The 27,600-nt window shown below is 44.5% G+C and overlaps 2 protein-coding genes across 2 annotated transcripts in view; one reads left to right on the top strand and one right to left on the bottom strand.

The window, feature by feature from the left end:
- fam124a (family with sequence similarity 124 member A) overlaps positions 1-9,856 on the bottom strand; it is a 40,027-nt gene extending 30,171 nt beyond the window's left edge. Inside the window, exons 1-2 of the mRNA XM_080478908.1 lie at positions 9,676-9,856; positions 4,386-4,417 (exon numbers count right to left, since the gene is read on the bottom strand). Coding sequence (XP_080335034.1) covers positions 4,386-4,417; positions 9,676-9,731 — 88 coding nt within the window. The 5' untranslated portion in view covers positions 9,732-9,856. The remainder of the gene's footprint in view (positions 1-4,385; positions 4,418-9,675) is intronic.
- A 2,439-nt stretch (positions 9,857-12,295) lies between these two features.
- tsn (translin) lies at positions 12,296-15,777 on the top strand. Its single transcript, XM_080478137.1, has 6 exons — positions 12,296-12,470; positions 13,223-13,316; positions 13,386-13,482; positions 14,132-14,247; positions 14,339-14,418; positions 14,502-15,777. Exons 1-6 carry the CDS (start codon positions 12,405-12,407, stop codon positions 14,730-14,732), a joined length of 684 nt encoding a protein of 227 aa, XP_080334263.1. The 5' UTR covers positions 12,296-12,404; the 3' UTR covers positions 14,733-15,777.
- The last annotated feature ends 11,823 nt before the right edge of the window (positions 15,778-27,600 follow it).

The following is a 27,600-nucleotide window of genomic DNA, read 5'->3' as shown; positions in this document are numbered from 1 at the left end:
CGTTGGGGTCAGGGGTCAGAGGTCATTCAGGCTGGACGGACACTCACGAACAACAGTGAGTGAAGGTGTGTGATTAAGTGTTTGAGGGAGGGACTGTGGACTTGAAGCCTCTTGAATCAAAAAGTCTTTACTTTGAATTGATTGTTCAAAGATGTTGCAGCTGCAGGAGCAGAAAAGACGCCACTTTCCTTTCACACACATCATTCCTACTCCTGGTTTCCCCGACAAGCCCGGCATTCATGAAACCAATTAACTTCAAGACTCCACAGAGATTTTAGATACTTTCCAAATGCCAAAGTAGTGAAATTACTGCAGTAATATTTGGGAATAGTCACTTGTTTCAGTGCCCAACACAATCCCACCAAACACCATGAGAGAATAAAACACACAGACCAAGACTTTGTTACTCCACCAGCAGGGCCGGGTGATGACTGAAGGTCTCGCCGACACCACGATGCTCAGAGCCACTGAAAACACCACTGCCAAGGTGCAACTTATTGAAAGTGGAAGCAGAGGAAAAAAGTACTTTTTTGGAACGCTGCTACTGAACATATGTAACGGGGTCGTTAGTGTGTAAAATGTTGAGTACATTATTATTATAATTACACAAAATCAGTGTAACCTCAAGTTTATTTTATTTACATGTATTTTAGTTAATACCTGTTGGGCCTCCGAGGCAGTTTGTGGAAGTCGACTGAGTTTGTACCCTTACGTTCACAGTACAGTGCGACGCTGCCCGTCCATATCTCGTGTTCATAATTAAATTGTTTCCCGTGTTTGATGAACAGTTTAAATCATCTTAGTGGAAATTAAACAAGGTCATTCACATCAGTTGCTATGCAGCTGATACCATATTTATTACAGTGCAAACAGGTATAAAAGATAAATATAACAGAGGTTTGTCTCAGCTGCCCATCACACTCTTTAATATGGAAACAGATTTGGGATTTAACAACGCTCCGCCAAACTGAAATTAAAAGATATACGGTTATTTAATCTTCAGCTCAGTGTGTTTGATTCAGCCAGGACTAATCTGGGAATCCAGACATCATCTCTTCTTTCTAGCGTGAGCCACAGACCTCCACCTGATGCCCCAAAACGGTAAAAACAACCAGGACGGTGCGTCACCATCACACATTCCTTCATGAATACGACCACACACACTTTAATCTCAATCCATCACAATCTGACCATTCTGAAAGTTTCCCTTAAACACTAAATGTGAGTTAATCTTCCGTGGTTCTGAACAAATTTTCTATTTTCTCAAATAATATTTATCATATGCACTCATTTCAAATGTCACAGAAACTTAAATACTTTTTTAAACCAAATTAAACTAATTTATGATGAATTGAAGAAATTGAGCCACCTACAGAGTAGAGAGGGCAAAACGTTTGGAGGGATTAACCAACATGATGTTGTTTTTGGCTTTCATGGCCGCTATTCATGTGATTTACTGGCAGGAGGAAATATATCAAATATGCTTTTCATTTAACTGCAGCTATTATTCTCTCCATAATACCGTGTTAAATTTGTGTGAAGTTATTTGTGGGTCCCACTGGCATATTCCGAGTTGCCACATACATTTTCCAATAAATTATACAGTACTTTGAGTTTCTATAGGCGTGTAAAAGCTTTGAATTAATGACAAAACATGGCGTTGCAATGAACCTTAAATCTAAATGTGCCTTTAAAAGCTTTCTTAAGACACCAGCAGGGAGCCTGCAGGTCCTATTATATTAGATTGATGTTGGTGGTTTAACTGGATACGCATCGCTCTGTGGGGGGTTTATGACGGGTCTGAGTCCAGGTCAGAGGTCAGGGCCACACACACACACACACACACACACACACACACACACACACACACACACACACACACACACACACACACACACACACACACACACACACACACACACACACACACACACACACACACACACACACACACACACACACACACACACACACACACACACACCTTTAAGACCCAATGCATCACATAGATAGAAGTTCTTCGTATCACTTTATGAAAACAAAGAGTTTAACTTTAAAGTATTTGTGGACGTTTTTTGTTCCCTGAAGAGGCAAACCACAACTTCTGCTCCAAATCCAATTCCTGAAACTGACACGCAAAGAAATACAAAACAAAACAGTAGAACTAGAAACCTAATTGAAGACGACATGAAGCATGCCAACTCCACTGATTTGAGCATTTCTGTCCTTTCCACACAGAACGGACATCCTTTTCAAAACGTTGCTGTGGAAAAGCGAAACTTTTCTAAAAACACAAATGGAAAAACAGGTGAACCGTCGTGGTGTAAACGAGGGCCTTAGGTTGAAGAGAGTGCCTCACTCTGGTTTTCCCTGACGTGTTTTGAACACGTGGTGGAGCCTCCAGGTTGGAAGCCGTGTCCTGCACTGTGCCTTTAAAGCTCTGGACTCTGCTCACAATGAATTACTGCACAGTTTGTTCCCGCTTTGACAATAGTGGTCAGGAGCTCATCTGATACAGCGATGACACAGGAAACATGAAGGGAAAACCCATCCAGACACTTGGTGGGTGTGTGTGTGTGTGTGTGTGTGTGTGTGTGTGTGTGTGTGTGTGTGTGTGTGTGTGTGTGTGTGTGTGTGTGTGTGTTGCTGTGCTTCCTGGCCTGCGGGTGTGGTGAGGCTGGGATAACGCAGCTTCCTGTAGATCAGATTAATGGGCTAATATTGGATATAATCCCCCTATTGTGGCTGGAGAGCTGGCAAACAGGCCTGAGGGGAGTCATGACCTCTGCACATCTTCACAGTCGCACACAGGACAGAATTACCAGCCATCAAACTATATTCAGCAGTGTGGTTATGATTGCTATTGTGTGTTGAGTCGACCAATGTAGTACATGTGTGCAAGTCATTTCATATTTAGTGATACACCAGCAGGTCTATGAGAAGGAAACCAGCATGTTTGGGCTAAAAGGGGCTGGTTTGCTCTGTTGGAGTTGATTCCCTTTGAAAACAGATAAATGATTTCAAACACATCAAATGAAAACTTGATTTCTCTGAGCTGAAGCTGTAATTATAATTCCAAACTAGAAGGTTCCAGATGAACTGTTGTGTGCCGGCTGACTAGTATCCCCTCAATTGTGTTTTTCACCAACATCCCTTCAGCTTGGACTGGCCACTTAATCTCAGTTTTTTGCAGAAACCTTAAAAGATAGAGACACTATTCCTGAATTTTTCCAGTTTTGAGGTGCTTTCTGTGTGCGTGCTCTCATTCTCACTAAACTTCTGTTTTGACTGGAAAACTTTTCAGTTTTTTGAATTTTTTGCGTAAACGGTTTGACAAAGGTCAAAGCACAATATTCCCAAATTTTGCTCAAGTGCTTTTTGTGTCGGTGTTCCGGTGTGGGACTAGTTACCATCGAAAATCGGGGTGATAAAGATTTTAAAGAGCAGGCACCGAGGAGAGTAACATTTGTACCTTGCCTCTTAAAGAAGGAAGCACATTGACTGTAAAGCTAATTTCCATTTTCATATTCTATTTGACATTCTTTAAATATTTAATAAATTTTTCATGGAAAAATACAAGCAAATGTCTTTAAAATATGTCATAGTGCACAGTGTGTTCTCAATCACTACGGTGGTGTAAATATAGTTACTGAAGCCCGGGCAAGTGGTTGTGATTGACTTTTACGTTTGCGATGATTTCTTATGTTGAATAACATTGTTAAGCTTCTGAACCAAACTCAACATACTGGGCGCTGTCGCGTATTGATTTTAATTGTTTAGCTCAACAAATGGTGCGCAAACTACAAGGAGCAACTGTAGATTGTCTTTATCCAATCACAGTTAGAAAACTTTAAAACTGTAGAAAGTTCAGTTTTTAGAGATATACATGATTAATGACGTTGTTCATTTTGTGTTTGATGGCCAACACTTTACCATATACAATTTGATCAAGTGCAACTTATGGCAATGTTCAAATGAACTAAATTGTGTTTGCTTTTTGTAGAATAAATGCATCGTTTTTTGGTTTGATCTCCAACATTTTACTACAGTGGGGCAAAACAGTATTTAGTCAGCCACCAATTGTGTGTTAGAATCGAAGAAGAATCATACTTCATTAATCCCCTGACCGATCGGTAGCAGCCACACAGAGCAGCATCGGGGGGAGCTGGGGGGGCCGAGGGGGGAGCTCAGGGAGCCCGGCCCAGGTTGTTGGGAGTATGGGAGGAAACCGGAGAACCCACACACACCAAGTCCCAGGGCTGGATTTGAACCCAAGACTTTCTCGCTGTGAAGCTAACCACTGCTCCACCGTGCGGCACAAGTTAGTCCGATAAAGTGTGTATGTGTGTGTGTGTGTGTGTGTGCCCATTGCTGGTTTTACTTACTGCTGGTTGAGGACAGAGGACTGTAATCAGACCTGCAGAGGACGACAGAGAAGGAGACGGGAACAGTCAGATGAAGTGGTGGAGAGAAAGAGGAGACAGGAGTTTACCTTACAGCAGAAAGTGCAAACTGCAGGATTTACAGGACGACACACTGCGAGTTCAAATAAAGATCTGACATCTGGCTGAACAGAGGGACAGGTCCAGCTGGAAACGTCCCCACAAAACGCTCCAAGACATTTCACAGCCGTTTCTAGCTGAAGGGATGAAGCACAAGGAAATTTACTCAATTACTACCACCACTACTACTACTACTATCACCACCACAATACAGCGCTGAGGTAGTTTCACTGAAGTATTTCTATGATGCCACAGTTCTATCTCACCTCGCTGCATGTTAAAGAGATTTCTCATCAGAAGTTGTAGATTTGTCTATAAATCATCAAGTGATCGCGGAAACGGTCCAATACTTGTTTTCTAAAGGCTCCTGCTCTTTGTGTGTGTGTGTGTGTGTGTGTGTGTGTGTGTGTGTGTGTGTGTGTGTGTGTGTGTGTGTGTGTGTGTGTGTGTGTGTGTGTGTGTGTGTGTGTGTGTGTGTGTACCAGTGTCACTGACAAATCCTATAATCTGGATATCCATGAAACTATTACAACTTTCCTGGATCAAAGTCAAAACTACAGTAACAACAAATGTGTTTTGTGTGTATTTCTGACAGTATCAACCAAATGATTCATCAGTCAGGTTTGTTCTTCTCTGGGGGTTTAAAAAGGTTTAGAGTACTTCACTCTGATGCTAAAGAAAGGCGTTTGTGCTCTATGTCCACTGCAAACTGTGATTTTATCACAGCGAGTACGACATGGTTTGCCGTCTGCAGATTTCACGATGAAAACAAGCTGAATCGCAGCCTTCGATGTACGCCAGTCAGCGGCATCACGCAGAAATAAAATGTCAGAAATAAGAAGAAGCTAGTGGAATGTGAACAGAGCCCTGGTGGCGTTTATGTGTTTGGAGAAAACTCCCCGAAGCATTTCGCTTCACAGCTCAAGCATTTCATTGATGCATCTGCTGCCCTGATCAGTCATCATCTCACACTGCATTTCTATTGGTTCGTTAATTGACGTAAGTCGACAGCAGCGTAAGCGTCAGACTGACTTTGTGGCTCCGTCTGAATTTTAACAACAGGTTGTCTTTGGTTGCAAGACCATGACGAGGTCTGTCCTAGAACCGGTCTCACAGCGACGTAGGACAGCGACGTAGGACAGCGACGTAGGACAGCGACGTAGGACAGAGGCATTGCCACCATTCCATCACAGTGTGCAGCCGCACTCACGCTCCCTCAGTCCTGTTCAGTCCTGCTCGGTCCTGCTCGGTCCCGCTCAGCATGCAGCTTTTTGAATTTTTCCACTAAAGGTATTCACATTGGCGAGCCAGGGAGCAGACAGTTCTCTCTGCTACCATCAGGGCGGCGCCACTGCTGCGTGGAGGGAAACGCAGCGAGGACGGAGGAGCTTCTTCCCTCCTATCAACTTTATTGTTGTATTTGAATTTTTATTCTTTTAATTTTGTTATCAACATTGTTTGGGCCTGGAACAAGAACTAAACACATTTCACTGTTTGTGACAAAACAAAGGTTTCCATTCTTCTCGTCTTCACAGAGGAAGAGGAAGGATCCTGCCCCGCCAATCTGAAACCCTCATCTCTGATCGAGAAGAGAAGCAGAGTTTGATTTCCTCCGATCGGATCTCCATGGACTGGTGACAACTTGTTGCCATTCATACATTACAAATGTTCACATGCTGGACATGCATGTTCGTCCACACGCTGAGTGAGACGACAATCCTCCGTGGAACCCAGAGGAACCCGAGCTCCTGAGTGAAGGACACAACCGGACAGTACCAGTCCCAGTGGAGTCAGCTGACCAGCAGAGAACACACTCACTCCCCGTGACTCCGTCTCTAAACTAATAAGGCCCCTGGAAGCTGCAGGACACAGGAGCACGTCTGCTTCCTGCAGCAGGAGGGTATTAATCTAACTGAGGGGCATTAGCTGTGGAGCGAGGTGGGCTGAAGGGGCAATGCTGCAGTCAGAAGCAGAGAAGACCAGGAGATTTTTAACCACTGGAGCTAAAGGACACAGAGAGTCATGTACTCGTCCTGCTGCACAGAGGAGAGCAGAAATAACAAAGCAGGAGAAAATCTCCTGGAGGGGGTTGGGGGGGGGGGGGGGGGTGCAGCAGCGAGCTCCGCCGCAACGACTCCCCCGGGTGTGAATTTGGCAGGACTCCGTCAGCAGTGCCGCTCAGCGTCTCGCCTGTCGTTCCCAGTCTGGCCGCAGCGCCTGGCTTCATCCCCGTCCAAAGACAATAAATATGAAGCGAAGACAGAGACAGACAGACAGACAGACAGACAGACAGCCCTGTCATGCACATGCAGTCTGACTGCTGATTGACCCACGGCGATGAGTCTGCGAGACGCGTTGGAACTGAGGTGTTCAGTCTGATTTGGACAGTGGCGCTCGCGGGGAGAACAAAGAGCTAGAAGTCGCCTACAACTGTTCCAAACAGTGACTCATGGGAGCACTATATGGCCCGTCACCTCCACAGCCAGGCTTCGGGTCAACTTTACCGCTACGGTTTAAAGAAGCCAGCGCTGACTAATGACAGACAGTCAACTGCCATTTCCTATGTTTAAATCACAACCTGCTACTCAAGCTCCTTGATTTTCCATGAGACTCCAACACTTTTATTCATCTGGAACAAGGAAGGTCCCCATTCAGTCAGGAAACCTCTGGAATCAGGAGTCACTTTGTAATCCGTTTCCTTCCAGTACCACCAATAATGTTCTTATTGTTACATTTATTACCTTTTACTGCATGAATACAGCTTTTACTGTGCACATTCAGTACTCTGTTGTCTCTTCTATCCATCCTTTCCTGCTGCAGCATCAGTAATTGTCCTGCCATGGGATGAATAGTGGAATATCTAATCTAATAATATTATTGTTGTTCATTTGAGTAGTAGCTTTCCATTCTTGCTATAGTAGAAACTGACAGCTGTAGTGATCGGCACGCTCTCCTTGCAATAACAATATTCCCAGTTTGAGTCTGATCGGGGGCCTTGCTGAGTGAAGTTTGCTAGTTGTTCCTGTATATCTGGGCTTTTCTCCAAAAACATGCCATTGAGGTCAATTTCTGTCTCAGAATTTGAGACTTCGACCCCGTTTACGACAGCGTTTTTACTCTAGAAAAGTTTTGTGTTTACAAGGCAACGGTTTGAAAACAGTTTAGATAGACACGGCAAAAACTCTGAAACAATGTAGTAAGCATGTCGGGCCACTAGTGGTAGCTGTTGTTTGTTTTTGTAATGAAACCACACACACACACACACACACACACACATGCAGCGAGAACAAGGAGCTCTAAACATTAACACTGGAAGAATACAGACATTCTAGTGGACAGACCACCAAGTTGGATTATTATTATGGTGACTGTCAAAATAAAACCACCAAATTGGATTATTATTATGGTGACCTTCAAAATAAAACCACCAAGTTGGATTGTTAATATGGTGACTGTCAAAATAAAACCAAGTTGGATTGTTACGATGACTGTCAAAATAAACCACCTAGTTGGATTGTTATTACAATGACTATCATTATAAAAGTACCAATTCCCAGGAGAATATGGACTGGGAGTCATGACACTCTGGAGGAAACTCTGTTCTGATAGTCTCTACTGAGCATGAGCAGAAGAACTAGTTACTACAGCCGTGGCAGTAGTAGTGATTCCACCATTTACACAGACAGAGCATTTTTCAAAAAGTTCCACCTTGGAAGCACTTTACAGAAGCTTCGAACACCGTTGTTGTATAAGAGACCCCCAAAATGCTCCAAAGGTTTCGCAGTTTCACTTGAAAACATTGAAAACAGGCGTGAATTGTCCTGTTGGGGGATAAAGTCCAATCGTTGGGTTGAGATCTGGTGGAGACGAAGACTCTGCAGCCAGCAGCTTTTTCTCTCACGTCCAAATTTTCATGGGGGGTAGGTGAACTTTCCTAGGATGAAAAAGATGCTTTCTCTCACACAGATTCTGATTGGTTCCACTTCACGTCCCGGCTCCCTCAGACAACAAGGACATTGATGGAGTGAGCTCCGATCACTTTCCCAGTTTTCACACTCTCAATACGGGTGTGAAGACATGGATAAACAACCAATATAGGTGGTCTTTTTTCCATGTTATTACAGTCTGGGAGACAGTTTTCCTTTCCTTAAAGCCTGTTTTTAATGTCAATCTGGCTGCTAACCTGCTGGGGTTTTTTCTGTCCCTTTATTTTTGCTCTTTTGTTATTGTTTGCAGGCTGCTGAAAACTCATATTTCCCCCGGGATTAATAAAGTATCTACCGTCTATCTATCCATCTATCTATGTTGTACACGAGGAGGCTTTCAAAGCACTGGCTTTAATTTGGTTGGAAGAAGCAATTCTTCAGAGGATAACTTACATGTACTTGTTTGTTATGTAGACGACACTCACAAGTACAGCCAAGAACTTCTCGCATTTCATTTTTTTAAGACTCATTACACCATCTTGTGGTGCAAACTTGTATTGCAAGACCAAACAAGCTGTGGAAAATTGCATAACGTGCTGATTTTGGTGGGTCATAAAAAATTTAAGGATTTAAACATTCCCTACTATACCACAGGACAAACAAGTTAAACAATCTTTGTTTACTGGCTGCAAAATGGATCATTCTCATCTGAACATGATGACAAACAAGTACTACTTTTTATCATGTATTTTAGGACATTTACAACTTGTATTTGTGTACTTGAGTTTAACTTTTACTCAAATAATTTGTGTTCAACCTTTTAAACAGAAGTTTGTGTACATCTAATCCTGTTGCCCGCTCTGACTCTCATTGTTCCTGCATTAGGTAATTAAAACTGGGAAGGAGGTGATTAAGTCTTAACTTTCTACACAACTACTAGGATTACACTTCATCCATCGGAGGGAAATAATAATTTTAAATGTGCCATGTTTCATGGAAATTAATGGGCAAAAGAAGGAATTTATGTGTTCAAATGCATGAAATCAGTGTTGATGTCACAATTGTAATCAAATAAAGCTAAAGTACGGGTAAAACGGTCCCTCACTTTTAGACACGTCCAAACTTCAATCCCGGATCAAAAGTTGCACAGAGACAAATTACGCGCAGTAACTGCGGGTGAGACGCTGCGACCAGTCAGACTAGTAGAAATCCCAGCTCGTGGATGTTTGCGTGTGTTTGTCACTCACCCTCCAGTCTCCGCTCCCGAATCCACGCAGTCATCTTCCGCACAGCTTTTCTCCATCTCAGCGCCTCTGCTGCGCAACAGTCTGCGGCATTATGTTAAAGTCCCACTTCAGCCGGATACAAACAGCGTTCAGGTGCACCGCGAGGAAATGTGCTTCGAATGTAGGAGAGAGAGAGAGAGAGGGAGTGGGAGAGAGAGGGAGAGGGAGAGGGAGAGAGAGGGGGGGGGGGGGAGAGACAGAGGGAGGGAGAGGGAGAGAGAGAGAGAGGGAGAGAGAGGGAGGGAGAGACAGACAGAGAGAGAGAGGGAGAGAGAGAGGGGGGGGAGGGAGAGGGAGAGGGAAAGAGAGAGAGAGAAAGAGGGAGGGGGAGAGAGAGGGAGAGAGGAGAGAGAGAGAGGGAGAGAGAGAGAGAGAGAGAGAGAGAGAGAGAGAGAGAGAGAGAGAGAGAGAGAGAGAGAGAGAGAGAGAGAGAGAGACTCGCCTGCTGCCTTCATGGACTATAGGATATCTGAACACTACAAGTGAGAGAGTCCTAAACAAATAACCCAAAGCATTCAATTAGCGTTCAAGTGATCAGTGCACTTATTTATATGCACAGATGATATTCCCACATCCCAGAAATGGCTGCAGACAAATACAACAAAAATCCCGGAATATAACAAAAGTGCAGATGCAATGAAACAACTATGGCGTCACAATCACCAATTAAATGATCCAGAAAGGGTGGGGGAAAGAATCAAAAACAATCACAGTTTTAAAGTATTATTTTGGGATATTACTTGAAATTTTACTTATTTTTATCATATAATTTCACTCATAGTTTGGTAATATTTACACAATTGAATCTTCCTCTACTTTAAAAAGTTGCTATTGCATTTAACCACCTTTCACATTAATATTCAAAACTTTTTGTAGCCATCAAGTTGTTTCTTTAAAAAGACAAATTCAGGTGCAAATCTGCACTTGTATGTCTTTCTGTGTATTTATACTTTCTCTGACAAAAATGTGGTTTGAAAGTTGATATTTTATACAGGCAAATTCAATAAAATACCTGCCATTGACTATGAATGTGGTTTAAAAATAGCTAATACGTCAGTAGTTTTTGAGTACAGATTTTCAGTACCGTTTTCCACCTCATAGTCAAGACTTTCCCCCAGGGATTAATTAAGTATATTCTATTCTACTCCAGGTATATAATTAGGTCACATACAACTTAGTAGTTTATTACCTCAGTATTTCCATTTCCTGCTTCATCATCAATATACTTACTTTACACAGAATATATCCATTAGAACTACAACAATCTTCATAAGCTATTTTACTTGTTTCTTTATTTGTTTGTTTCTACTTAAACAAGCAAGGCTGATCTGATCAGAAGAAGCTTTGAAAAACTCGAGGGCCAAGCAGACAAACTGGAAGTAACCATCAAAAATGTTATCTCTAATAATACTTTTTGAACTCGTATTAACGAAGTTAAAACTGTTTTCCTTTGCATATTGCTTATGTTCGAGCAGTACCTGAACATAACATATGCAAGAGTGCTGCTTTGGCTCCATCAACAGAGGGAATGAAGAAATGCAACAAACCGCTTTATGTTGGGAGGGTCAGAGTTCTGTCCTCCTGCATCAGACTGCAAACCAACTAAAATACTAAATCTGCCTCCCCACTCATCGGCCTTTATTAGATTCACATTGAGTGGTAAGATGAACCTTGTGGCTGTCTACAGACAGAGAAACCCTTCTGAATACACAGTCAAGCAGCCGTAGACCTTATTAAAGCTAATTACTCAGACCAAAACAGTGCAACTACTTACACACTAAACTTGGCAATACAAATAAACCCTGTAGAGCAGCACACGCCAGGATTACCTCAGTTCACACTGCCAGTCCATGACAAGGCAAACACAGAGAGACACACTCACATTCACACTCCTGACCAATTTAGTCACATACATAACCATAAACACATGTTGTTGGACTGTTGGAGGAGAAAACATGCAGAGACAGAACATGCAAACCATATAGGATTGCCCTAAACCACACCTGATCAGTGTAACCTGCTAAATGCCAAACTGTGGTACAGCCCAGGCTCTGTGATGGACTGGAGAGTCCAGGGTGAGTCCTGCCCTGGCCCATAGTGAGCTGGCATCGGCTCCAGCGCCCCGCCACCCTGGACAGGATAAGCGGGTTAGAAGATGGATGGATGGCATAGCTCAGCTGCTTTAACCACAACTTTTAGAAGTATATCTTTAAAATCATAGGGTTCACACTGAACTCTCATCAGTAAAAATCTTTGGTGTAAAAAGATGTAGTTAATGTGTGTTGACCAACAATGAAATTAAGATTTTAAGTTTCAGGATTAACTTGGGGCTATGTGAAGAGTATTTACTTTGAGGATTTAATTATTTTGCAGTTGAGGCTTAAGAGAGCATTTATTTTCAGAAAAGAATGACTTTATAGATTCATTTGGATTTTTATAAAGGATCTACTTTACAGATGAGCAGCGTTGTTCGGGAATTCTTGGTCACCAACAATAATTGGTTCCCAGTTATGATCATTTCAATCAGAACGTTTTAATAGTTATAAAAGATTATTGAGGCCGGCGGCCGAGTGATGACGTCACAGCGACGAAGTCTACGTGCGCCTCCACTTCGCGGAAGAAGCGGAGCTCCTGTGTACGTTGACGTTTGAGTGAATTAGTCGCAAACTTTAGTTTGTTTTTCCTCAGAAATGTCCGTCACCGAGATGTTCAGCTACATCCAGGGCTTCCTGAGCGCCGACCAGGACATCCGAGAGGTAGGAGCCGTGAGTCCGCCCCGCGGCTGCCCCGCGCCGGGCAGCACGAGCTCCCTCAGACCGCTAGCATCGCAGCTAACGCTCCGCTTTGTCTCAAACTGCAGATTATTTCTCTACAAAAGCCATTTGAACTGACAACATCCAGCGATTACCACGAGCCTTATTCCCCCCAAGTCGATAGAAATGCAGTTCAGTCGTGTTTTCTAGTCTGTTTCTACCAAACTCAATGGAAAATTGTCTCAATTTCAAACTATTGATTTCCTAACGAAGCTCAGCTTGTTCAGTGTTTCTTAGATTCTAACTCGACATACTTGTTTAAGTATTATCCCTTTGAGATAATCTATAAAACTTGGTTTAAGATGCTGGTTAAAACTAAATCTGTATCTGTACAATATGTATTTTTTAAACTAGATAATGTACTTAATTGCATTACAATTAGTGTCTTTCTGTACTAAAGCATGCTTTGTGACACATCTTTAACATTAAGAAGTAAAATATTTAAGAACTTCATCGATCATGGGAAGATTTAAGGATCAAGGCCAACATTGAGATTAAATCTGACATCACAGAATCTGGAATCTGCTGTTTCCAGTCTTTTTAAATGACTACAACCTATTTATTTACTGGCGTATTCTCATTATCTGAAGCTCATCCTGGTCCAGGACAGTTACACTCCATTATTGAACTTCACTCCCAGCAATCCGCTTGAATGCTGAACCTGAACACTGTTTTGTTTCCATGTTGACATGCAGGATATCCGTAAGGTGGTTCAGCTCCTGGAGCAGACAGCCAGGGAAATCCTGACAGTTCTTCAAAGCGTGCACCAGCCGTCTGGATTCAAAGAAAGTGAGTGTTTGACACAGCGCCAGCCGTCCTGATTTGTTTCCTATTTTAACTTGAACATTCTCGCTTCAGTTCCTGGGAAATGTGCGAAGGCGCGGGAGCTGTTCTGCACAGTCAGGACTCAAATTGCAGATCTCAAGACCAAGTTTCCAGTGGAACAGTATTATAGGTAAGAATGTGAGGCTTTCCATCAGTATCACATTCATAGCCGAGAAGCATCGTTTTGCCAAAGAAAGAATCTACAAAACACGATTTCCTCACTGAGTGACAGTTTAGACCAGGAGTGCCCAACCCCGGTCCTGGAGGACCCCGGTCCTGGAGGACCCCTGTCCTGCAGGACCCCTGTCCTGCAGGTTTTATCTCCTCCCTGCATCAGCAGACCTGACTCTAATGATGATGTCATCACCAAGGTTGTGAAAAAGCCCAATAGCGAGCCGTTCTTTGCTATCAGGTGTGTTGGACCTGGGAGGAGCTGAACCTGCAGGACAGGGGACCTGGAGGACGGAGGTGGGATACCCCTGCTTCAGACAGTTTCAAAGGTTTAGGACTGACAACAACATAAGCTGATATTACAGAGCATATTAACTCTCTGATTCTACTCCTTTGGGGATTTCTTTCTTAAATGACACTTTATCTGGTTATTCGATAATCACTTTTGTTCATATTTTAGTTTCTTTGAAGGCCAGAGTTGATGGTTTATACTGAATAGTAAATATCTTCTATCGTCCGTCACCTGCTTTACATATTAAAAAAAAAAAAAAGAAAATATGAAAGGTAAATTCTCTTGGTTAAATGTGTTTTATCTGATTTCTCTTCAGGTTTCATGAACATTGGAGGTTCGTCCTGCAGCGTCTGGCCTTTCTAGCAGCTTTCGTGGTTTACCTGGAGAGTGAAGCTCTGGTGACTCGTGAGGAGGTGGCTCAGATACTCGGGAGTACGTGTCGGCTTACATTTTGATTATTAAACGCTTTTTTTAAAAAAAATTTATTTTAGTAGCTTCCTAACTCTGCTTGTTTGTGATGCAGTTGAGGTGATGCGAGAGAAAGGCTTCCACCTGGATGTGGAGGACTACCTGGCAGGTGTGCTGATCATGGCCAGTGAACTAGTGAGTCCCAGAACATAGAACCACTGCAGCTCAATATGTCGTATGTAGAATCCAGATGAAATAAGGGCACTTTTTTCCTGTAGTCTCGGCTGGCGGTGAACAGCGTCACAGCGGGAGACTACAACCGGCCGCTGCGCATCTCCAACTTCATCAACGAGCTGGACTCGGGCTTCCGCCTGCTCAACCTGAAGAACGACCCGCTGAGGAAGCGCTACGACGGCCTCAAGTACGACGTGAAGAAGATCGAGGAGGTGGTGTACGACCTGTCCATCCGCGGCCTGGCCAAGGAGCCGGAGTCTGGAGGGGACAAGTAGTAGTAGTAGGAGGAGGAGGAGGAGGAGGAGCATCATCATCATCATCATCGCGCTGGCAGCTCTGAGCTCTGAGCTGGGACCTGAACCATGCCTGGAAGGAAAGACCCAGGATCAGCCTGAGGACCCAGCTCTGTGTGTGTGTGTGTGTGTGTGTGTGTGTGTGTGTGTGTGTGTGTGTGTGTGTGTGTGTGTGTGTGTGTGTGTGTGTGTGTGTGTGTGTGTGTGTGTGTGTGTGTGTGTGTGTGTGTGTGTGTGTGTGTGTGTGTGTGTGTGTGTGTGTGTGTGTGTGTGTGTGTGTCGCTCAGATCCTTAAGATCGACGGTTCGATTTCTTTGCCGGTTTTCAAAATGTTCAATGCTTCTTTCGCTGTTTTTTTAAAAATGGCCTTCCCCTCTGTTGGTGTGTAATTTGTTGACTTGTTCACGAGGGCAGATTGTGCATAGTTTTCTTTCTGTGGTTTGTTTTTTTTCACAAATGTAAAAACAATGTCGTGTTGTTTACCAGACCCGTCGCTGCCTGGTGGTGTTACTTTTGTAAATGTTGCATCCAAACTTCTGCAAGAGCCTCATTTTGAAGAAAAGGCAGGCAATTAAATCCAGAATCAACTTTTTTAAAAATCAACAAAGTTGGATCACATTTCTAAATGAGGCTGGAGGAGCGAGAGGAAAAGCGCCAGTGACCAGCTGAATTCTTCGTTTTCCAGCAGCGATGAACCGAAACAGGAAAGTGCCAACACATGTCTGCTGAGCCATTTTGTGTTTTGGTTGTTGGGTGGAGAGAAAAGTAGATGTGTTGCATGTTTAATGTTTATTCATTTAAGACATGTCTTGAAGATTTAGTTTTTTGCTGAGCAGATATTAGTTGGTGATTGTTGCAGTGAAGCTGTATTTTCAAAGCAAAAAAGATTTGACCTTCATCTCCGTCTTGTTTTTCATTCTAACGTTTTATTTGGATCCCTCCTGGACAGAATGTGGCCCGGAGTGCTTTTCTATTCTTCAGCCTTAAAATCAAACTACATTCATTAAATCTATTATGAAGAGCATTTATAATCTGAAGCTCCCTGGTAACCCTACCCCCCCCCCCCCCGCACACACACACTCACACTCACACTCACACTCACAGACTCAAACACACACACACACACACTCACAAAAGACACTCACTCACACAAAATGTTTTAATCATCTATTTGCAATGACGGCTCCAGAATTGCTCCAATCTGTCAAACAGGTCTGCCTCTATGGCTCCCTCTGCTGGCTCAACTGTGAGCTGCCCATATGCAAATGAGTCATAGAAGCCAGAGTCGTACTGCATTTCATCCTTATACCTAACCCTCTAACCCTAACCCTGACTGCCGAGAGGGAAACTCAGAGAGGCGTGTAGGACTCTGTTGCCTGGTCCCCACTCTGCTACGTCAGGATGGAGGAGCTAAGCTTTTAACTATGTTTCTAGATAAGAGGTACGCTCCATCCAACGTGGGATGGATGCCGTCCCTCCTACTGAGACCAGGCTTGCCCCAGAAGGACTTCCATTTATTAATGAAGCCTACCGAGTTACTGGGACACCACCCTGACAGCCGGCGGTTAAAAGATGACGTGCGGCTAAACATCTGGTCACTGATGAGGTTTGGGAGGGGGTCAGAGAAAACTACTTCGTCTGAAATGGTCCGCGCGTATGTGCACACTGACTCTACGTTAGCTTTGAGGACCTCAGATTTCTTCAGGCGAACGTCATTTCCACCGCAGTGGATTACAATCCATTTAAATCTCCGTTTACTCTTGGTCATTAGCTTTAGCTTGGACTCTATGTCGCCTGCTCTGGCCCCAGGCAGGCAGCTAACTGTGGCCGCTGGTTGTCCTAGGTTAACGTGTCTCACTATAGAGGAGCCAATAACCAGCGTGTCCTTCTCAGACAGCGTGCTGCTGAGTGGGGCAAACTTATTGGAGACACTGACGGAGGCCTGCGGGGTGTAGCGGGGGTGTCCGGTAGACTTTTTGCTGCTACGTTTACCCCTGACCGTCCCCCACTGTCAGAAGACAGTGGAAACGAATATGCATCAGATAACAGTGACATTTCTTTTAACAGTTCTCAAAAAACCAAAGTACCGTACAGTGCAGAAAAATTTAAGATGTTTTTACAACAAACAAAAAACCAACACAGGGTAAAAGTAGAGGACCACTTCCCAGACCTCAGTCTTTTTATTGTTTGGGCCAGACTCCATCTGAGCAGCAGACAGGAGTCTGTCCTCACAGAACAGGAGTCTGTCCTCACAGAACAGGAGGAACAGACTAAGGAAACTTGTGCTGAAAGCCAAACAACTGTTAGACGATGATGCTGACAGCCAAGTTTGTTTTAATTAATGTATTTGTTTTTATCCTAGTTTTAAACCTGTCTTTTATCATAGATGTTTTTAAACTGGGTATTTTAAATGTGAACGGAGCCAGAGATCTGAGAAAAAGACAAGCAATCTATGAGACAGCCACACTGCAATTTGCACATTTTTTAACATGAAAGATTTTATAAGGAACTGACACACATTGTAAAACTGTTTTCTGATGAACTGGTGTAAATAAAAGTGTTTTAAAAAATCAAAAAAAAAATCTCTCTCTCTTTTTTTCTCTCTCTCTCTCTCTCTCTCTCTCTCTAAATGTAGACATTTATTAATTTGCCATATGATTTATCAAGTCTCTGTAAAAATAACTTAATACAAAGCATTTGAGCGTTTTTTGTCTGAAAAGTCAGGGAGTAATGATTATTCCAGGCGGAATCCACCTTCCACATTACAATTCCATGTATCGGACTTGAGGTTTGACCCTCCCAAGATGGCGTCTGCAGTGCCGTGTGCTGTAACAGGATGTTGCGTAATGCCAAAGCGAACGTGTCCGGACGTGACGTTTGTTTACAACAGCTTTCGGCTCGGCTGGACACGCGGAGACAGAGGAGTTTTTGGTTTCTGAAAAACGCAGACATTGTCTCCAGGTGAGTGAAACAGCAGTCTGGCGGACGACGGACCGGTTTACTACACGCTGCTCTGGTCGGTACTCAGTCACCGTGAAGGGAGACGGGGGACTGAAATACTCCCACGCTGCTCCGGTCGATACTCAGTCAGCGTGAGGGGGGGGGGGGGGGGGGGGCAGGAGCGCTCCTTCCAGAACAGGAGGTAAGTTGTGCTGTAATTATTAATAACCCACCGCACTGATAAAAATATTCTGCTCAATCTACTTAAAAAAATTAAGGCAACTTTTTGCAGAATTTATTTATGTTGATCAAGCAAGATTGTTCTTTGTTTAAACTACTTATTTTCTTACATGAAAAATAAAATCCAAGTAAAATGAACATAATTTCTTCAAGTAGATTAAGCAAAACTAAACTTTGTATTAATTACTAAATTTTTTCAATGTAGTAAATTAAATTTTTAAGTAAATCCAACTTGATTTTATTAAGTAGATCAAACAAAACTGAGAATGAAGGGAAGCAGTGCTTCCTGGAGAACGCAGAATAATGTCAGAGGATGCAGAACATGAACCTGCATCCTCTGATGAATCAACACAACTGCTCCCAAAGCTGCTCGGACTCCTTTAACACTCAGAGAATCCTCAATGGTTAAGATGATCTCTGGTTCCACAAGGATTCCAGATGGCAGGGAACCTCTTCTTTCAGCATGACACAAAGTCTGGCAGACATATTGAGTCTGTCTAGGAGGGGAAAGAGAAGAAATCAAGTTACTGGTAAATATTACAAAGAAAAAAATGAACTATTTCAAGATTTTAATGTATAATGCATAATGAATTGACACAAGGCAAAAAAACATAATCATCATAATTTCAAACGTTGTCTGCTTTATGAGCTAACTGATTAAATCAAACTATTGCCCACTTTGCCACTATAATCTATATAGTGTTTGAACGTACCTCCATCCAGTGTACTTGTGAAGATCTGTGAATCACCTGGTAGAAAGGAAATATTGTAGTTATTGTCCAGTGAATAAAAAACAGCAACACCATATATATTTTTTCTTTTCAAATATAATTCACAACCTTATCTAAACAGAATGACTTTTTTAAGACTTTTGTAACTTTTAATGTATGGTGTTTTTCAAATGTATCTACAAAATTCCTTTCTAAGATATTTCAATCTAATATGTCAAAATAATGAAACAAGGATCTTGAGCCAAGCATTTTCATTAAATTCAAGTTGTAAATGAACACACACTCAGCACCCTATTTGTACGTTTCAACAGTTATTTTCAGAAACCCTGTGATAGAAATGCCTGACTGTAAGTTACTGGCTCTGTGGTCACATCTGTCAGCTGATAATGCTCATCAGTCAACCTGTTATATTAATGTCACTTCAGTAACTCCCAATGAGGATAGAGGCCCAGCAAAAACACTGAACTTGTTAACTGCTGCAAAGTGCTGTACTCATGGTGGGTTAAGATGGGATAAGACTTCTCATCTCGTCTTGATGTTTAGTTTCTCCATAAAAAAAAATATTTTATTAATCTTAACAGGTCCTAGACCTGTTAATGTTCATGTAAAGTGTCCCGAGATAAGGCCTGTTGCGTTGGCCTATTCAAATAAAGATTGATTACTAAATTGATAGTGGAGAAATTTTAAATTAATAACAGATTCACTTTTCAGCTAGACACAGATCTACAACGTAAAGTATATGAAAATGTGCAGTATCATGAACAAATATGGGCTGTAAGTGGCTCACAGAAGCACCATCGGAGCATTAGGCTGGCAGTGTGCAAGGAGTTGGAGAGGAATGCTCCTAGGTACCAGGGCATTCTGAGGACCCAGTATTCCTCCGTGCCTGAATACGTCCAGCAGTCCAGGATGAGATCCGTGGGCACTTGGGCCACAGAGGTGGAGATTCAGGTAGCGGCAGACTGGTTAGGCGTTAGTATTTTTACTTTTAAAGATGGAGGGTGGCTGAAGTACAGCTGCGCCAGTCACACTTTGTCAGGACAGTGCGTTTACTTAGAGAACATCCAGGGAAGCCATTTTGAGAATGTAGTGTGTGTTTGTGAGCCTGGTTTGCAGAGTTGTTACGGTTACTGCAAAGTTAGTGAAGTGACAGGGTACAGCTTCAGGTCCAGAGGGACAGATGAGGGATGTGAGGATGAGACTGTAGCTTCAGATAGAAGGGTCGAGGTTAGTGATGAGGGTTTAAAATGTAGTGTTGAGACGAGTTACAGTAGATACCAAGAAAACGTGCAGTACAGACAGAAGGTTAAAGAGAGCAGTTTAGCTAAATATAAAGAGAACGTGCAGCACAGAGAGAAGGTTAAAGATAGAAGTTCAGCTAGATATAAAAGTGTACAGCATAGAGAGAAGATTAAAGAGAGGAGTTTAGCTAGATATAAAGAAAATGTACAGCATAGAGAGAAGGTTAAAGAGAGGAGTTTAGCTAGATATAAACAAAGCATGCAGCATAGAGATAATGTACAGAAATGGAGAGCAATAAGTAACCGGAAGTATCATGGTAGTTTAGAGTACAAGCAGAGACTTAAAGATCTGAGCAGAACAAAATATCATGACAGTGTAGACCATAGGCAGAGGATTAAAGACAGGAGCAGCACAAAATATCATGACAGTGTAGACCATAGGCAGAGGATTAAAGACAGGAGCAGAACAAAATATCATGACAGTGTAGACCATAGGCAGAGGATTAAAGACAGAAGCAGAACAAAATATGACAGTGTAGACCATAGGCAGAGGATTAAAGACAGGAGCAGAACAAAATATCATGACAGTGTAGACCATAGGCAGAGGATTAAAGACAGGAGCAGCACAAAATATCATGACAGTGTAGACCATAGGCAGAGGGTTAAGCGTCGTGTGGGGTTGAGTAGGAAGGAGAAGCTGGACCGGTCAAAGGACTTTAGTTTTGTGATGGAGCAGTTTTTAGAGAAGGTTAGAGACGGACCAGATTTTGTGTGTTGTTGTTGCCATAGGCTGTTTTTCAGGTACCAGGTGCTGATTTGTGACAGGCAGGGTTATAGTAGTCGTGAGGCGTCGGCTAGTGTAGCAGAGCGGTGCATCAGCGAGGACTATTTACACGCCTGTAATGAGGAGTGTGCTGTGCCCTGCCAGCTGGCTCCATCTAGAGGCCAGCTGTGGATCTGTTACACATGCCATGGTAAGGTTGGTAAAGGTGAGATGCCAGCGGAATGCTGGATCAATAACCTTAGGGTCGATCCCATTCCACCTGAACTGGGATGTTTAAACAGCATAGAGCAGCACCTGGTCGCGTTACACATCCCCTTTATGAAACTGTTGGCTTTGCCTAAGGGGGGTCAGAACGGGGTGCACGGGCCGGTCACCTGTGTACCAGCCAACATCGTTCAGACCACTAACGTGTTGCCGAGGTCCAGTATGGAAGGGTCTCTGTTACAAGTTAAATTGAAGCGGAGGTTAACGTACAAGGGACATTACGAGTATCAGTATGTTGATACTCTACGTGTAAGACAGGCGCTAGCGTATTTAAAGAGAACTAATGTCCATTATCAGGATATTGAGTTCAATGAAGAATGGGTCAACGAGTTTTGTAGGCAGCAGGATGAGGAAGAGGCAGAGTGTGGCAGTGAGGAAGAGCAGGTTGATGTCAAGGCAGAGTTGACCCATCAGGAAGATGATCAGGTTGAGGAAGAATCAGCAGACATACTACAAGATGAAATGTTACATGACAGACAGACTCACTGCATGTTTCAGGACACTTGTCTTATGCCTGTTGATATTGGTCAGGAAGCATTAGATCAGTATTTTGAGGACATAGTTAATATTGCACCTGCAGAGGGGAACAGTCCAGTTAGGTTGCTTTCTGACCAGACAAACGAAGCTAAATGTTTCCCCGTGTTGTTCCCTTTAGGTACGAAGACCTTCCACGACGATCGCTTGTATCGGTTAACATTGTCGCGTTATTTAAACAACAGAATCATGAGCGCCGACGGTCGTTTTGCCCGTAACATCGAGTACATTTTCTTTGGTCAGTACATGTCTGAGCTCGAGCAGGTGGTGTCCAGTGTGTCCGTTGCGTTGCGTAAGGGGAAAGGAGGTCAGGCGTCACGTCAGATTACTCAGAGTATGCTGAAGGACGAGGGGTCTCTGAAGCAGCTCCTAGAATTCGACGAGGGTTATAGGTTTCTGCGTCCTATTAGAGGAACGCCAGCGTTTTGGCAGTCTGTTAAGAAAGATGTCTTTGCGACTCTTCGTCAGTGTGGGATTCCGTCGTGGTTTTGTTCCTTTTCGCCTGCCGATATGCGCTGGTCTAACCTCCTGCTCAGCATCCTGAAACAGGAGGGCAGATCGCAGACGGCGGAGGATTTGGAGTGGGCGGAGAGGTGCGAGTTGCTGCGTCGTAATCCGGTCACAGCCGCCAGGATGTTCGATTACAGATGGCATTGTTTTTTGAAAGAGGTTCTCATGTCTCCTGCTCAACCCATTGGCAAAATCATTGATTATTTCTACCGCGTGGAGTTTCAGCAGCGCGGGTCTCCTCACATTCACTGTTTGTTTTGGATCGAGGGTGCTCCCCAAATTCATAAGAACACAGACGAGGAGGTAATTCGGTTCATAGATCAATACGTCACATGTGAGTTACCCTCAGACGATGACACATTATGGGACATTGCGTCAACGGTTCAAACTCATTCCAAACGACACTCAAAGTCTTGCAAAAAGAACAACACGACGTGTCGTTTCAATTTCCCCAAACCTGTTTCTGCGAGGACATTCCTTTGTAAGAAAAAGGAATGCAAGTGTGACAAAGAGAAGAAGGAGGCCATGAAGGATCCTGATTCAAAAGACAAGCCAGTCTGCAGGTGTTTTGAGGATGGCAATAGCATGCCTAAAGACACAGCTCAGAGGGTTATGGAGGAGGTTAAGAAAGCCCTTAAGAAGGCAGTAGAAGAGGACGAGCATTACGCTAGCACTGAGGACTTTTTCAAGACTTTGGAGATAAACCAAGACATAATGGAAATGGCCTACAGGAAGCTCGAGAAGAAGACGACGGTCGTCTATAGGAGAGGGCTGGACGAGGTCTGGGTTAATCAATATAGTAAGAAGTTGTTAAAGTGCTGGAACGCCAACATGGACCTTAGCTTTGTCACCGACGCCTACGCCGTAATAATCTATATAATATCGTACATTACGAAAGCAGAGAGAGAAATTGGCCTTTTATTGAGCAACGCACAAAAAGAATCAACCAAACAAGGAAATCTCTCTGCTAGAGAAGCTCTTAAGAAGCTGGGCAGTGTATATTTACACAACAGGGACGTTTGTGCCCAGGAGGCGGTGTATAGGCTAACGAACATGCATCTGAAGGAGTGTTCCAGGAAGGTAGTTTTTATCCCGACCGGTTCCAATATAGTGAAGATGAGTTTGCCCCTCAGCGTGTTAAAACAGAGGGCGTCGTCACATGATCTGAGCTCAGACGACATGTGGATGACCAGCATAGTCGACAGGTATAGGAGCAGGCCTGGTGGCGACGTTTTCCAAGACATGTGCATCGCCACATTTGCGTCGGAGTATCGTGTTCTCTCCAAGAACGAAAAATCTGAAAAGAGAATCCAGTTGAGGAATAATTTGGGCTTCATCTTGAGGAGAACACGATCTCAGTTTGCGGTCGTTCGCTATGTTCGCTTCAACCTGGAGAAGCGGGAGGAGGCTCATTTCCAGAGTCTGCTGCAGTTATTCCTTCCTTATAGAACTGAGTCAGAGCTCAGACCTGAAGGGTTTGAGCTCTTTCAACAGTTCTATAACGACGGCGAGGTCAGGTTTCGCGACGGCTCCGTTCATTCTGTTAAGGCGGTGGTAGATGAGAATAGGGCCAGGTTCGAGGTTGACTGTGAGGATCTACAGCAGGCACAGGAGATAGCTGAGAACCTCCAGGGGGTTGAGGAGGACGCTTGGGGTGCGCTTTGTCCTGAACAGGAAGTGGAACGCCTAGAATGTTTAGAGGAGGGAAGGCAGCAGCAGGCGGGGGAGGTAGCGGACGAGCAGCTAGTGGAAGCGTTGGAGAACGTTCCCGATTTGGTCGTGGGGGGGAAACAGGTCGCACAGTTGGAGAGGAACCGGAGCATCTTGTTGTCTCGCAGTGAGGGTTTGTCTCTGATTAGGTCTTTGAACGAGACACAGATGGCCGTGTTCTACCAGGTTAGGCAGTGGTGTCTGCAGAAGGTGATGGGTCAGAACCCAAAGCCTTTGCAGGTATTTGTGACGGGTGGCGCTGGGACGGGGAAAAGTCACTTAATCAGAGCTATTCAGTACGAGGCAGGGAGACTGTTGTCCACACTTTGTCCTCAACCAGACGATGTTTGTGTTTTGTTAGCCGCCCCTACGGGCATCGCTGCATACAATTTAAATGCAGCCACAATCCATCATACTCTGAGTATTGGCATACACTCTACTTTACCTTACATCCCTTTGGGTGAAGAGAGAGTGAACTCTCTGAGAGCTAAATTGAGTCACCTCCAAATTATAATCCTCGACGAAATCAGTATGGTTGATCACAATATGTTGACATACGTCCATGGGCGCTTGAGGCAGCTCAAGCAGACTGGAGACTTTTCCCCGTTTGGTAACGTTAGCGTCATCGCTGTAGGAGACTTCTATCAGTTGCCTCCCGTTAAAGGGAAGCCTCTGTATAGCAGTCAGCCTGGTGTGGACCTGTGGATTAACTTCAGTGTGGTAGAGCTGCAGACCGTAGTCAGGCAGACGGACAGCGTGTTCGCCGAGTTACTCAACAGTTACTCAACAGTGCGTTCCAAGGCCACCCCAATGCTAGAGAGCGACGTTAGACTGTTAAAGGCGCACGAGACCGGCGAGGAGAGCTCTGCCTTGCATATTTTCCCGACAAACGCACAAGTAAGTGAGCACAACCTCCAGCAGCTGTTTGACACTTGTCCTGATTACATCACCATTGAAGCCCAGGACTTCATGAACAGCAGGACAACGGGGAAGTTAGAGCTGATATTAGGCCACCACAGCCGGGCGTCGGACACGTCCCTACTTGAGAGTTTGTGTTTGGCGAGGAACGCGCGCGTCATGCTATGTAAGAACGTGGACGTGGAAGATGGCCTGGTCAATGGAGCGTGTGGCACGGTCACTCATATTGAGTTTAGAGAGAGAGAAACGTTTCCTCAGACAGTTTATGTCAGATTTGATGACGAGAGAATTGGCTCACGGAGGAGGAAACAACGTGCACACGCATCAGTAGAGTGCAGACATTCTACTGCCATTGATCCGGAGGAGGAGAAGGCCACCAAGCGTGGAGGGCTGCGTCGTCAGTTCCCTCTCAAGTTAGCCTGGGCGTGTACGGTTCACAAGGTCCAGGGGCTGACGGTGGACCAGGCTGTGGTGAGTTTAAAGAAGGTCTTTGCACCCGGGCAGGCGTATGTAGCGCTTAGTCGTGTCAGGGCTCTGTCTGGACTGATCATCAGAGATTTTAAAGAGAAGGTCATTTATTGTAAAGACGCCATAAAGGAGGCTGTGGACAGCATGCCTCCATTTTTAAATGAGCAGCCAAAGCCTTCATTAGATACACAAAGTTTCTCTGTGTATTTAATGAACGTTCATAATTTAAGTCGCCACCTGGTAGACTTGGTGTCTTGCACACAGCATTTACAGCCTACCTGTATTGCTGTCACAGAATCGTGGCTCACTGCACAGTCCTCATCAGACGCCGTCCAGATTGATGGCTATGATTTCCACAGCCGCCCTCGAGCCTTGTGTTACAACAGCAGCAACCCCAAATTGTTAGAGCTACAGGGTCTAGAACATGGTGGAGTGGGTTTGTACACCCTAGAGCATCTGGACTGGGACATTCTGCAGGCACCCGATTTGAATCTGGAGTGTTTGGTGTGCCTGTGTAACAAATGGGACATATTGATAGCCGTCATTTATCGTCCACCATGTTATCCAAAGTCTTTATTGCTCCAAAACCTGGGCGGGTTACTGGATTGGCTCCACGCCATCAGTAACACAATTGTAATAATGGGAGATTTTAATGAAAACATCTTAAAGAAGTCTTCAATCAGCAAATTCATGGGAAGCAAAGGATTTGAGCAGCATGTGACACAAGAGACGACAGAGAAGGGAACTCTGATCGATCACGTTTATGTGAAGACGAGACGCTTTGATGTGGAATGTGCAGTGATGCCCACGTACTTCAGTGACCACGAAGGAATTCTGTGTAGTTTCAGTGACCGAGATGATCAGGGGCAGGTGGAGGACGTAGACGGACTCTCTGTGGGTAGTGAGCTGGACTTAGATCTGGAGGGTTTGTTTGATCAGGAGTTTTGATTTATTGTTGAATCATGAGACTTTGACAAAGGAGGCAGATCTTATGTCTCCGCTTTTATTTATATGAATTATGAGTGTATATCAGTATGTTTTAAATATTTATTGTTGAATCTTGAGACTTTGACAAAGGAGGCAGATCTTATGTCTCCGCTTTTATTTATGAATTATGAGTGTCTATCAGTGTGTTTTAAATATTTAGGGACCGAGCCTACCGGCAAGGTCCCTATTGTGTTTCGAACGCAACCGAGAAACAAAGGCTGGGCCCCCACAGGGGGCCCAGCCAAGCCCAGGGCCTACAGTAAGTGCCCCAGCATGAAAGGCCTCGCCCCCGCAGGGGGCGAGGCCTTCAGACCTGGCGATTTCATATTGTTTTTGTAATGTTTCTTATTATTATTTTTTTGCAAAAAAAATTCGTCGATCGGCTCAATTTTGACCCCCTAAACACGCTCAAAAACTCACCAAATTTGGCACGCTCGTCAAGACTGGCGAAAATGCGAAGGAGATGTTAAAAATAACCCAAAAAGTGCCAAAATGGCTCCCTAGCGCCACCTACAAAAATATAATTGGCCACCACGGCCCGTAGGAATGTCGTACAGAGATCAAACAAAAAGGCCATTTGTTCGTCTCATCAAGACCTACGACTCACGCGCTCTAACTTTTGAGCTAAATCCAACAGGAAGTCCGCAATTTGCCTTTCAAAATAAGATTTTCGCCCTCTGTCCGCGCAGTCTTCAACTCCCGCCTCCGGGAGAGCTTCTCACGGATTCCGGGGGAGGTTGGAGACATTGAGTCCGAGTGGACTATGTTCTCCACCTCCATTGTTGAAGCTGCTACTTTGAGCTGTGGTCGCAGGGTCTCTGGTGCCTGTCGTGGCGGCAACCCCCGAACCCGGTGGTGGACACCGGAAGTAAGGGATGTCGTCAAGCTGAAGAAGGAGTCCTATCGGGCGCTGTTAGCTCATAGGACTCCTGAGGCAGCTGACGGGTACCGGCAGGCCAGGCGGGCCGCAGCCCGGGCCGTGGTGGAGGCAAAAACTCGGGCCTGGGAGGAGTTCGGGGAGGCCATGGAGGAGGACTATCGGTCGGCCCCGAGGAAATTCTGGCAAACCGTCCGGCGCCTCAGGAGGGGGAAGCACTTTTTCACCAACACCGTTTACAGTGGAGGTGGGGAGCTGTTGACCTCAACTGGAGATGTCGTCGGGCGGTGGAAGGAATACTTCGAGGACCTCCTCAATCCCACCATCACGTCTTCCGCTGAGGAAGCAGAGGCTGGGTTCTCAGAGGTAGACTCGTCCATTACCCGGGCTGAAGTCACCGAGGTAGTGGCTAAGCTCCTCGGTGGCAAGGCACCGGGAGTGGATGAGATTCGCCCTGAGTTCCTTAAGTCTCTGGATGTGCAGGGACTGTCGTGGCTGACACGTCTCTGCAACATTGCGTGGCGGTCGGGGACAGTGCCTCTGGAGTGGCAGACCGGGGTGGTGGTCCCTCTTTTTAAGAAGGGGGATCGGAGGGTGTGTTCCAACTACAGGGGGATCACACTCCTCAGCCTCCCTGGGAAAGTTT

This window comes from Lipophrys pholis (assembly GCF_963383615.2).
Source record: "Lipophrys pholis genome assembly, chromosome: 13".
NCBI lineage: Eukaryota > Metazoa > Chordata > Actinopteri > Blenniiformes > Blenniidae > Lipophrys > Lipophrys pholis.
The sequence above is the reverse complement of the archived record's forward strand: the minus strand, read 5'-3'. Positions and strand labels throughout refer to the sequence as shown.

Bases quoted from the DNA above. Each gene is read 5' to 3' on its own strand.
- tsn (XM_080478137.1), top strand. From the start codon at position 12,405: ATGTCCGTCACCGAGATGTTCAGCTACATCCAGGGCTTCCTGAGCGCC. The intron at 12,471-13,222 runs GTAGGAGCCGTG...GTTGACATGCAG, and splicing joins CCGACCAGGACATCCGAGAG to GATATCCGTAAGGTGGTTCA. The intron at 14,419-14,501 runs GTGAGTCCCAGA...TTTTTCCTGTAG, and splicing joins TGATCATGGCCAGTGAACTA to TCTCGGCTGGCGGTGAACAG.